Below are 11,267 nucleotides of genomic sequence, written 5' to 3' on the forward strand. Positions count from 1 at the left end.
CTTAATGATGAAACCCTGTTAAATCATAGCTGTATGTTTTGAGTATGTATTCGTATGTTTGTTTGCACTTTATGTTCCCACTGTTATAGAAGTAAATACCTAAAACATTAATGATATCTTTCAAGTGCCTGAGGTTCCCAAGAGGCCTGTTCCAGAAGAAAAAATACCTATTATGAAGAAAAAAGAAGCTCCTCCAGCAAAAGGTATATATCTTCTCTCTATGTTAGCAAACATCCTCTGAATATGTAATTCACATTATATTTCAGCTGCCTTAATTGATTATTACCTTTTTCTGCCCTTTTTGGAGGGGGCTCTTCATATGAAATATCTGTGTTGCTGTCTTTTTTGTTTCATTTCTGTTTTGAGTAGCTTGTGGTTTATTTTTTAACTAAAATGATGTTTTTGAAGTGCCCGAGGTGCCAAAGAAACCTGTGCCTGAAAAGAAAGTCCAAGTGCCTAAGAAGGAAGCTCCCCCAGCTAAAGGTAAATGCACTTGTAATTACCCGTGATCAGAAAGATTCTCTAAAGTTCATTTATCTTCTCACTTGTTTTAAAAGCTAGGATAGTAAAAGAATTGTTACTCTTAAGAATTGTGGTTCTTTTTGTTTGTGTTTAATTGTTTAGTGTGACTGGCTTGTATGTCACGTTGTTTTAGATTCTCATGCCAAGCTCAATTTTCAATAATATCTTACTAAGTTCCAGAAGTGCCAAAGAAACCTGTTCCGGAAGAGAAGGTTCCTATTCCTGTACCAAAAAAGAAGGAAGTTCCGCCAGCCAAAGGTATATCAGCTCTTGACTGAATGTGTTAAAAAAATATTTAAAAAGTCAGTCTATGTTTATCTTTCCTCTTTTAATATAATGTAGAATGAAGAAAGTTTTCCAGTCTTGACAGTAATTTGTCATTCTACTTTATTGATTTATATCAATGTTCTTTATGGTATGGTTCAAAAATGAAATTCTTAAGCTACAATAATATTTTTTCAAGTGCCTGAAGTACCAAAGAAACCTGTGCCAGAAGAGAAGGTACTTGTCCCAGTGCCTAAAAGAGTGGAAGAGCCTCCACCAGCCAAAGGTATACACCAGTTTCTGGTTCAACTCTGTGATTCTAGTTTTGTTTCTTCAGCTTTAGAAATCTGCCAGTAACAATCCCATTCCTCAGCCCACTGGCCTATGTTTGATCAGGATGCTGTGGCTGTGTCTGTCTGTTAGTCATGGATGCTATGCTTATTTTTTGCTTTGAAAATGTTTGTGTTTGTGTATTGAATTGTCTCTGTCTTTTGGATCTTATATTTCTAAATAATTTTAAAGTACTTGCTGTTTCAAAAACAGATGCTTCAAAAGATATACAATGTACCTAAACAGCCAGCTTCCCCTTAGCCTTACGACACCAATTTGTAATGCTGTAGTCCATGTGTGTTTGTAAGTTTACGTATGTGCATAAATCTGTGGATAAAATTATGCTTTCATACACAATTAGATTTTACAATAAATATGTGCTTACAACATGTGTTGTCTTTTTACCATGTCTTATCTTACATTGAAAATTAATTCCTTAAACAAAAATGTCTTTTAAGTGCCTGAAGTGCCCAAGAAAGTTCCAGAAAAGACAGTACCTGTCCCTGTACGTAAAAAGCCAGAACCTCCACCAGCCAAAGGTATTGATTCTTATAAACTGAACATGTAGACAGTGCTTCTTGTTGGTTTTTTTTGTTTGTTATTAGAATGTAATTGAAATATTATAGCAGTTTGTGAAAAATGTACTTGCTAATTGATACTCTTTAGCTTCTGTGTAAGTTGTCTCTCATTTTCTGATATTGTGTCCAAGTTTTCTACAATTAAACACTATCTTTAACGTGCCAGAAATACCAAGACCTCCCAGTGAAGAGGTACATGTTTTTGCTCCTGAAGAAGAGGAAGAGGAAAATGTTCCAGAGATACCAGCAAGAGGTATACCATTCCTTCTTGAAGATTATGAGAGCTTTGTTCAATTCATTAAGATCTTCATCTGCATTCATTGTTAAGCTTGGTGTGAATCTTAATTAACCTTCTGGGGGGAGTTTTCTTATTCTTCTTGGTCTGTGTGCCTTTGTTCTGTGGTTTCCATAGTTTTGATGTTCTAAAAGCAATTAAAAATTTCTTATCAAAACAATATCTTTAAAGTGCCAGAGGTGCCCAAGAGAGCTGTCCTAGAAGAAAAAGTACCTGTTGCAGTTCCTAAAGTAAAGAAAATTCCACCATCTAAAGGTATATCACATCCTGTTGTATGCAGATAATTCCTCTCCCTCTTATTTTCATATTTCAGTGGAATCTAATTTTAAAATTGAATTTATACTCATGTAAAGTCAAATCCTTGGTTCTAGCACTCTGCTGCTTCCCTGTAGCGGGCAGTGGTAGGGCTCAGACATGACTTGATTGTCTATTTTGTTATTGGTTTCAACAGGTTGAGAATCAAGCCTTGAATGACTTGCCTTTTTTTCCTTTTAAATGATCACTGTGAATTAAATCATTCATTGTGATATTATAATTCAGAACTAATTTTTAAATTAATTTTAGCTTAAATTAATTAATTTTAACTAATTTTAAAATCAATTTAACTAATTTTTCAAATAATTTAAATTTTGTTGAAACAGAAACGCAATATCTGAAATAAAATATTATTTTTACCTGGAAATTCTTCAATTCAGGGAGATCACTCTTACATTTACCTTGAGAGTATGCTAAATTCTCAAGTTTTTTAGCTAAACTTATACAAAAATAAAATCAATTCAAAACTGGCTATAGAAATAACCAGATTATATACCCTAAATGTGAAATTCAAGGAGGAGGCAGACTATTGCAAAGACCACAATCTGGTGCCAAGCAAATTCTACCTGAGCAGCAGAGTTTTTTAGGAAAGCAGACACTGGAAGGTTTTAATGTAAAAAAAAAACACCTAGATGCTAATAATCTTCCTTAACCTCTGGTTTGTAGCATATCTTGATAATATTTTCTGTTTGCAACAACACTGTGGAATTAAAAATTGGGCAAAATAGCTATTCCTCATATAATTCTTGTAGCCAAATTGCACATTGCTGCTGCCAGGGAGCAAAAAATACCTAATAGAGTTTCCCCTGTTTTTATTACTATTTTATTACTGTTGTTATGTTAAAATTGCTGTCCCTGAGTTTTATGTTATGAATTTTCTTTGTGATGTTGTGAAAGTAAAGTTCTTAAAATAATATCTTTAAAGTGCCTGAGGTGGCAAAGAAAGTTGTGTCTGAAGAAAAGGTTCCCATTTTTGTTCCTGAGGAAGAAGGAGAGGAAACTATTCCAGAAGAAACTGTACCACCAAAAGGTACACAATCTTTTCTTGCAAATTACTCATTACATCTTTTGTGTTCATTAGTATTCCTCTTTATTTCTTGTTCTAAGCTTTATATAAAACTTAAGAATCTTTTGGAGGAAGCTTGTGGTCTTGTTTCATGTTTTTACCTTGTTTCATGTTTTTCATGCTTTTACTGTTCTGAAAGCAATTTTAAAATGTGTTTGCAAAATAATATCTTTAAAGAGCCAGAGATTCCTAAGAAACCTGTCCCAAAAGAAAAAATTCCTGTACCCACTCCTGAGAAACTGGAGCTTCCTCCAGCAAAAGGTACATAAATTAATACTTAGGAAAACAATGTGTTGTTATTTTCATTCAGTGTCTCCATCTAGTTTATTTTGTTTGTTATCTAGTTTTGTGTCTGTGCTGCCTTTCTGTATTGATGTCTCAAAGTACCTGTCGAATTCTTAGCTAAAAAAAAGCTCTAAAATTATTTTACATCTTCAAGAAGTATGCCTATGGATGTAAAGTGTCTTTTGCTTTAATTTCTGTATCATCTTTTAAAAATACATTCTGCAGATCAGTTCGTATGTCATTATGTCTGTTTGTATGTGTTTTGTGTTCTCTTTCTCATACTACTGGTGGATGACATTCTTAAAATAAAATGTCTTTAAAGTGCCTGAGATGCCTAAGAAACCCATTCCTGAAGTAAAAGAACCTGTTCCTAAAAAGGTGCCAGCTCCATCAGCCAAAGGTATTGCAGTTTGTACATGCCGTTATCATTAACTGATAATATTCTTCATACAAGCTGAGTTTAGCAAGGGACATGTTAGTATCTCTGTCTTGTATTACATTTGTCACTATATTGTTTGTTCGTTTGTTTGTAAGTCTCTGTTCTAAGCTTCTGGCTTGGTGTCTATTTATAAATTATGCAAAAGAATACTGAAGTTAGGTCCTATCTTTAAAGTACCCAAGATGACTAAGAAGGTTACACCTGCAGAGAAGGTGCTTGTTGCTCCCCCTGAAAAAGTGGAGGTTCCAGCTGCAAAAGGTATATGTAGTCTTTATAATTAATATTTGTGCTAAAAATACTCTTGACCTTCTTCTAACTTTTGTCTCTGTTGTATGAGATTTCTGCTTGAATTTATGTTAAAACTCTTCATTTTCAATGTTTGCATCGTAGAACCGTAAACCTCTGTTTCTTGTGCTTTTTTACGTATACTGCTCTAAGGTGGTTTGGTTTTTCTAAATTCCTAAACAAAATCTGTATCTTTAAAGTCACGGAGGTGCGTAAAAGAGCTGTTGCAGAAGAGAAAGTACCAGCTGTTGTGCCCAAACCCAAAGAACCAACACCGACTAAAGGTATAGATATCTTTCTTCTTACTTCTCCCAAAGATTTGTTTTTCCTCCTCATTCTAAAATCTTTTATAATATATATATTGTTTCAGAAGAATGGTTTTATAATTTAATTTAACTTATGCTTGTGGTTATTGTGTACATTTTCTGTTCTTTGTGAATTATCTTGACTAACTGTAAAAAAAAAAAAAGTCAGATAGTAACAATAATACTGTTTCTAAAGTGCCCGAAGTTTCCAAGAAACTTGTCCGGAAAGAAAAAGTCACTGCTCCTGCTCCTGCACCTGCAATGGAGAAGTATGAATACACATATGAAGAGTATGAGAAGTATGAGACATATGAAAGCACTGAAGAGTTTGAGCGGATTCAGGAAGCTGAAGAAATTGAGGCATATGAGGAACCTGAAGAACCTGAGGGATACAGGGAGATTCAGGAACAGGAATATGCAGAGGAGGCTGAGGAAGAAGATATCTACGGAAAGTACGAGTTTAAGGAGAAAGAAGAGATCTATGAGAAATATGAGGAGGTATATGAGGAGGCTTACGAAATCCAACCAGCTATAGGTAAATCAAGTCATGATTTCTTTGTTCTTATAGCGTGTTGTTTCCAGTTACTGCTTAAGCCTCCTATGGGTATTTATTTATATTTTGCCTTGTTTGTAGTCCTATGTTAGTCTGTTGCTGGTAATGATAAATCAATTCAAAGACTATTTCTATCCTACTCCTTCCTAAGGAATTCTTCCCTTCAGAGTGAAATGGGAGGGTTCCCCACCTGACTGCCCAAGAGTGAGTTAGTGTAGATATGACACAGGCAGAGAAATTTATAATTTTCTGATGTAGTTCAGCTTCAACATGAATTAAATTTTTTTTTTGCATTGATATTTGATTCTTTTGCCCAGTTTAGCTCCTTTGAGTTACAGAGATATTGGAACTCATGTAAAACTTTCCTTTCCACCATTTAAATTATGAGTCCTCATGTCAAACAGAAAGTGCATCTACAATGTACCAAAAGATGTAGGCTGATACTCCTTTGTTTTGTTGCCCAAGAATTCTGAGAATACCACTTGCTTTTTTTCTGCATAAATTATGATATGAGTAATTGCCTAGTTTGCTGTGTTTATATCTGTTGTAATTCCTCATAAATAATTTACAATCCATAATGAAATATTTTTTAAAGTGCCTGAGTTGCCCAAAAGACCTCTGCCAGAAGAAAAAGTACCTGTTCCTAAAAGAGAAGCTCCACCAGCCAAAGGTACATCAACTATTAGATACTTTTGAAAACAGGCCTTCTACCTGAGTCTCTAAATCCCCAGATCCATTAATTTACCTATTCTGATTTAACTGCTAGATCCTTAACTTTCTTTCATGGTATAGTCAAAGTGAAGCTACTAAAAAAAAAAAGTATTTCTTTAACAAACCAAAAATGAGACAAATTTACTTCCTGGAGGCAAAATTTAATTTTTGCCATCACAATATGTGACATTTTATAGCTAATCATTGAAACCCTAGTTTCCTGCAGAATCCTAAAAAACTAGAACTTTCTTTAACCTAATGATGTGCTGGAAGGTATGCAATCTTAGTAGGTGTTCTCCGTATCAGGGTTTACAAAACCTAAGTGTCATGAATAGCAACTGTCAGTGGATGCTAGTACAGTTACTGTATTAGTCCAGAATTTTGTAATTTTCTGTTCATAGCACTCATTTTGCCAGAATTCATTTCATGATAAGTTCTACACTTGTTTCTCATATGAATTCTCAGAATTAAATTAGTGGGCAAAAGTGGATTTGCTTGCTTGTTTGTTTTTACAGAAAGGCTTGGACTTAGTTGATAGGAAATTAAAACCTTACTGTATTCCCAGGTGCTATTATTTAGAGCTGATAGTTCATGAAACTAATTGTTAAGGCTTGTCCTAGTCAAAAATTTACCCAACAACAGCAGTGTTTTTCTTTCATTGAATACCAAAACTCTAGCTATGTGAATCCAAGCAAACTGGTCCAGACAGGTGGCCTATTTTGTATTCTATACATGTATATATGTATTATATATATATATGTGTATTTGTGTTTTGCTAATATTTCTGACTCTTTGCATTGCTTGCTTTTTGTTTAACTTCTATTCTTGCATAATACTCGTACTGCAAACATTCTTAAAAAACCACCCATGTCTTTAAAGTGCCAGCGGTGCCAAAGAAACCTGTACCAAAAGAAAAAGTACCACCTACTGTTCCTAAAAAGGAGACGACTCCACCAGCTAAAGGTATACTTCCTCTGTGTTGTCCTCATGGTATATGAACTCTAATTTCATTCTTTTGTCCTCATTATTTGTTGAGAAACTTGCATGTGTTTTATGTCCCCACAGTGGTTTTTTCATCTGTTTGTAACTGAATATTTTTTGCCTGTTTGTTTCAAGTCATTTGTTGAAAACGTGTGAGAGTCACTTTAAAAAATGAGTGTTTTGTCATTAAGCTGCACATGAAAGTAGTTCAGAAAGAAAGAATATTTTTATTTCTTCTGAAAAGGAATCTTTCAAGAATATATATTTTTAAACATTATTCTTTTGTCTAATCTTCAAAATTAACATAGATGTTCTTTCAGGAAGTATTTAATTCTTTGATGTTTCAAGAGTCTTCCTTGTTAGATTTGCTCTTCTTCTTTCTAACTTCTTCCAAATAGCTTTGAAAGCCCTAAAAGTAAATTATATCTTAAAGGGCCAGACGTTCTCAAAAGAACTGTCCCTGAAGAAAAGAAACCTACACGTACACCTGAAATAGAAGTTCCACAGAAGAAAGGTAAAAGAGGTTTTGATATGAGATCTTATGGAAATATTTGTGCCATTTCTCCTAGCTAACATCTTTTAAAATGATTGTTGTGTCCTTTACACCATTGCAAGAGCACCCAGTCTCAAGTGAAATTCAGCTCTCAGTGATATACTGTAAACTCTGAGGCAAACATTTCAGATGTGCTAGACAGTAAATCATTGAATTATGAATGAAAACATGCTGAGGAGGTATTTCTAGTTACATTACCACTATGTAAATCTTCAATGCTTTTATATATGTAATATATAGTTGTGAATTTAGTTTAAACTGGGGTTTTGAAACCAATATATTGCTGAAGTAATAGGGCAAGAGCCAGTTAAGTTTAAGACGTTAAAGCTGTTACACCTATCCAAAGGAAAAGCATGACAATTCAGTGAGGAAAGCAAATGGATTATGCTCTTTGAGAGCAGAAACTATAAATTTCTTCACATAATTCATTGTTCCATCAAGACAATTCTAGAACTGTATTGTATTTCATTCTCAAAAAGGCACAGTATTCGAGATCTCAAAGGGACTTAGTTTTCTGGGTTTATTTTTGTTTGGGATATTAAAAATGACAAATTATTCTGAGGTTACTAAAAGAAAGCTAATATCTTTGAAGTTCCTGAGTTTCATAAGAGAGCTGTCCTTGAAGAGAAAGTACCCATCATTATCCCTAGAGAAGAGGAGCCTCCTTTCTATGAAGGTACATCAATTACACATCTACCAAACAGTAAATTGCAGAGAATATATCAATTCATGCTCTACAGTGTTCTGTGAAATATATTTTCAATTAATTTTTAAAAATATTTAGAAGTAACTTACATCCATGACTTTTAAACCAACTCTCTCCCCAAATTTAGATGTAGTTCAGCATTTTAAAAATTTAAAATTTAAAATGTTAAACTGAATTTAAAAATAGAGTGTAGCATTCTAAAAACGCTAAACTTTTCTCCTGTGATAATAAGAGAAAGAAACGTAAATAAGAGAGAAACTAAGTTTCTGATCCAGGAAACACTTTAATCACACTGGAGCAAAGAAATGAACTTAAGTAGACAATGGTTTAAGGGCCATCCTAAGCAACAACTAATTTTTGAGCTGGGATAGAGTTAGTTAACTCCAAATGAGAACATATGAAATTCAGTTCCAAACTCTATCTAATACATGAAACTAAGTACCAAGAAACTAAAATTAAACATTTGTATATACTTGTATTTTACTGATTGGGAGTGGTCACTTCTAGCAGACATAGGTAAATGATTAAGCTGAACTGAGATATTTGAATGACTTATGTTCAAACAGCTCCTTGTCCATATACATGTCTGCATTTTTGCATTACAAGTTGTCTTTCTACTCTTGTCTTGTAATTAATACTAAAATATGTAAAATAAACTAATATCTTTAAAGAACCTGAAGTTTATGGAGAAGTTCCAACAGAAGAAAAAGTCCCTTCTATTATTCCTAGTGAACCAGAAGCTCCAGCAGCTAAAGGTACACCAACTCTTCAAGCTATGTAAAGCAACACATTCCCTACAAATTAGTTATTCATGTTCATCATTCCATCTGTGTGCTAATCTGCTATTAAATGTGTTCATTCTCATGTTTCCTTAGACACTATGTGTCTGTCATTGCTTCTTTGTTACTCACACTTTGTATATTATAATGTTCTTTAAAAAATGCAATATCTTTGACGTATCTGCAGTGACAAAGAAAATTGCCCCACTTAAGAAAATACCTGCTGCTGTACCTACAGAAGAAACTCCTCCAGCTAAAGGTACAAGTCCTCCAAATGGATTTTCTCTAACCTCTTTTAAAAGTGAGGAACCAAGTGAAAAACCCAACTTGCTTGGTTTTTTTAAACAACAAAGCAAGGTGTCATAGACACCTTATAGTTCCTATTTTTGTCTTTTGTTAGCAGCTGCTCAAACAGACTGATACATTCTGCTCCAAGAATTTAAAATTCAGAAAGACTAAATTAGACAAAGAAATTTAGTAGACAGGAGACTCATTAGTAGAGCCAGGGATTAGCCTTATATTTTTTTGACTTCATGTCTCATATTTTTTTCCTAAAATACTTTGACAATATATTAGAAAAAAATCTAAAATGTTGTGGCAGAAGCTTGTTTGCAGAAGGACTCTTTGCAGTCATATCAGGGACTTTAGGATAAAGTCAAGATTAAGGTAATACTTTAAATTGGGACAAAATACAGAACCACAAAAGTTTTTTCATAGCAACATAATTTTTGTAGTAGAAGTCCAACACTAAAGAACTCAATAGATGTTGGAAGCATAATAATTAGTAAATTGCACTGGAGTTTTGCCTTGCTTTTATGGGTAATTTTGAAATTTCAAAAAATAAACTCCTTTAGATTGCCAAAATTCCTAAAAAAAAAACCAACCCAAACCAAACAGAACCCCAAACAAACAAACAAAGCCAACACAAAACCCTATCAAACAAACAAAAAAACCCCACAACAAAAATCCACCAAAAAACCCCATAAACCCACAGGAAAAACAAACAAACTAATAAGAAACCCAAGCATAAAAAATCCTACTCTCTTTTCAGAGAAGAGCATATTCAGACCTGGAAGTGCTAGGAGTAAAAAAAACAATGAACTCCAGAAGGCGAAGTTGTTGAGTTGTATTCACAGCTTAATAGGGTGTATTTTTCGTATTGTTCTAGTAGAACTTTTTATTGTTTTACGAAACTGTATTACTTATTTCATAGTACAAATTTCTAAAATAAACCAATATTTTTAAGTTCCTGAAGTACCAAAGAAAGCTGTCCACAAAGAGAAAATACCTCCTGCTCCACCTAAAGAAGAACCTTCATACTTTACAGGTACAAGAAATTTTGAGTGAGATTTGAAGGATAAACAATGTTTTCATACATAAATTTTTAATTGTTTTGAGAGCATTCTGCTTATCATGAACTAAGGTTTACTTAACAGCTTTGGTTAGTTGCGACAGTACAACATTAATTGTTCTCAAGGGGAAAATTAGCTGCTACTTGAGATCAGACCAAAGGAAAAAAAAATAAAAATAAAAAGTGACAGAGCTTAGATAGACAAGGCCTATCTCTTGCACTCAAGGTAGTAGCTCAGTTTAGGACATACCACACATCTTTCTCTTGACAAGCTGCAGAAGTCATATCAGGGTAGAATAAGAGATTTTTTTCATTCCTTATTTGAAAGCATCCTAATTTTGCTGGTGGATATAAAATAAACCTGTGTACCTTAAGAGGAGCTTGAATATTTGTTTATATTTGTTCTTTATCTTATATGTTGTCTAGTTTTCTGAATATATTCTAAGTTAATTTAAGTGTTTAAACTAATATCTTTCAAGTACATGAAGTGTATGAGGAGATGCACATAGAAGAAGAAATTTCCACTGTTCATAGAAAAGAGGAGGCTCCAGCACCTAGAGGTATATATCTTCATCATCTCTTCCTGCAATTTACTAAATCATGAACTCCAGGAAAATTAAATTATTCATGTTCATGGTTTAGTTCTTGTTCAAAGTAATTAATATTTGTATTCATTCTTTTAGTACCCTACTTATATGAAAAACTTGAGGTTTTTTATGATTTATCTTTCTATCCTTAAAATGAACTAATATCTTTAAAGTGCCCACGGTCACTAAGAAAGCTCGTCCAGAAGAAGTGCCTATTGCTGTGCCTAAAAAAACAGAACCTACGCCTGTGTCTAAAGAACCAGAACCTACTCCTGTATCTAAAAAACCAGAACCTACTCCTGAGGCTAAAAAACAAGAACCTACTCCTGTGCCTAAAAAACCAGAACCTACACCTGTGGCTA

General features: G+C 33.7%; 1 protein-coding gene across 1 annotated transcript in view; it reads left to right on the forward strand.

Moving 5' to 3' along the window:
* Positions 1-11,267, forward strand: part of TTN (titin) — a 237,364-nt gene that overhangs the window by 106,400 nt on the left and 119,697 nt on the right. The window contains exons 131-152 of the mRNA XM_027678451.1: positions 126-203; positions 409-483; positions 697-780; positions 986-1,072; positions 1,575-1,655; positions 1,861-1,947; positions 2,161-2,244; positions 3,230-3,334; positions 3,548-3,631; positions 3,978-4,055; positions 4,269-4,352; positions 4,580-4,663; positions 4,881-5,219; positions 5,833-5,907; positions 6,828-6,911; positions 7,363-7,443; positions 8,075-8,158; positions 8,860-8,943; positions 9,155-9,226; positions 10,214-10,294; positions 10,798-10,878; positions 11,079-11,129. Coding sequence (XP_027534252.1) covers positions 126-203; positions 409-483; positions 697-780; positions 986-1,072; positions 1,575-1,655; positions 1,861-1,947; positions 2,161-2,244; positions 3,230-3,334; positions 3,548-3,631; positions 3,978-4,055; positions 4,269-4,352; positions 4,580-4,663; positions 4,881-5,219; positions 5,833-5,907; positions 6,828-6,911; positions 7,363-7,443; positions 8,075-8,158; positions 8,860-8,943; positions 9,155-9,226; positions 10,214-10,294; positions 10,798-10,878; positions 11,079-11,129 — 2,043 coding nt within the window. The remainder of the gene's footprint in view (positions 1-125; positions 204-408; positions 484-696; positions 781-985; positions 1,073-1,574; positions 1,656-1,860; positions 1,948-2,160; positions 2,245-3,229; positions 3,335-3,547; positions 3,632-3,977; positions 4,056-4,268; positions 4,353-4,579; positions 4,664-4,880; positions 5,220-5,832; positions 5,908-6,827; positions 6,912-7,362; positions 7,444-8,074; positions 8,159-8,859; positions 8,944-9,154; positions 9,227-10,213; positions 10,295-10,797; positions 10,879-11,078; positions 11,130-11,267) is intronic.

The sequence above is a fragment of the Neopelma chrysocephalum genome, unplaced genomic scaffold (assembly GCF_003984885.1).
Source record: "Neopelma chrysocephalum unplaced genomic scaffold, ASM398488v2 Primary Assembly neopelma1_44, whole genome shotgun sequence".
In the NCBI taxonomy this organism is placed as follows: domain Eukaryota; kingdom Metazoa; phylum Chordata; class Aves; order Passeriformes; family Pipridae; genus Neopelma; species Neopelma chrysocephalum.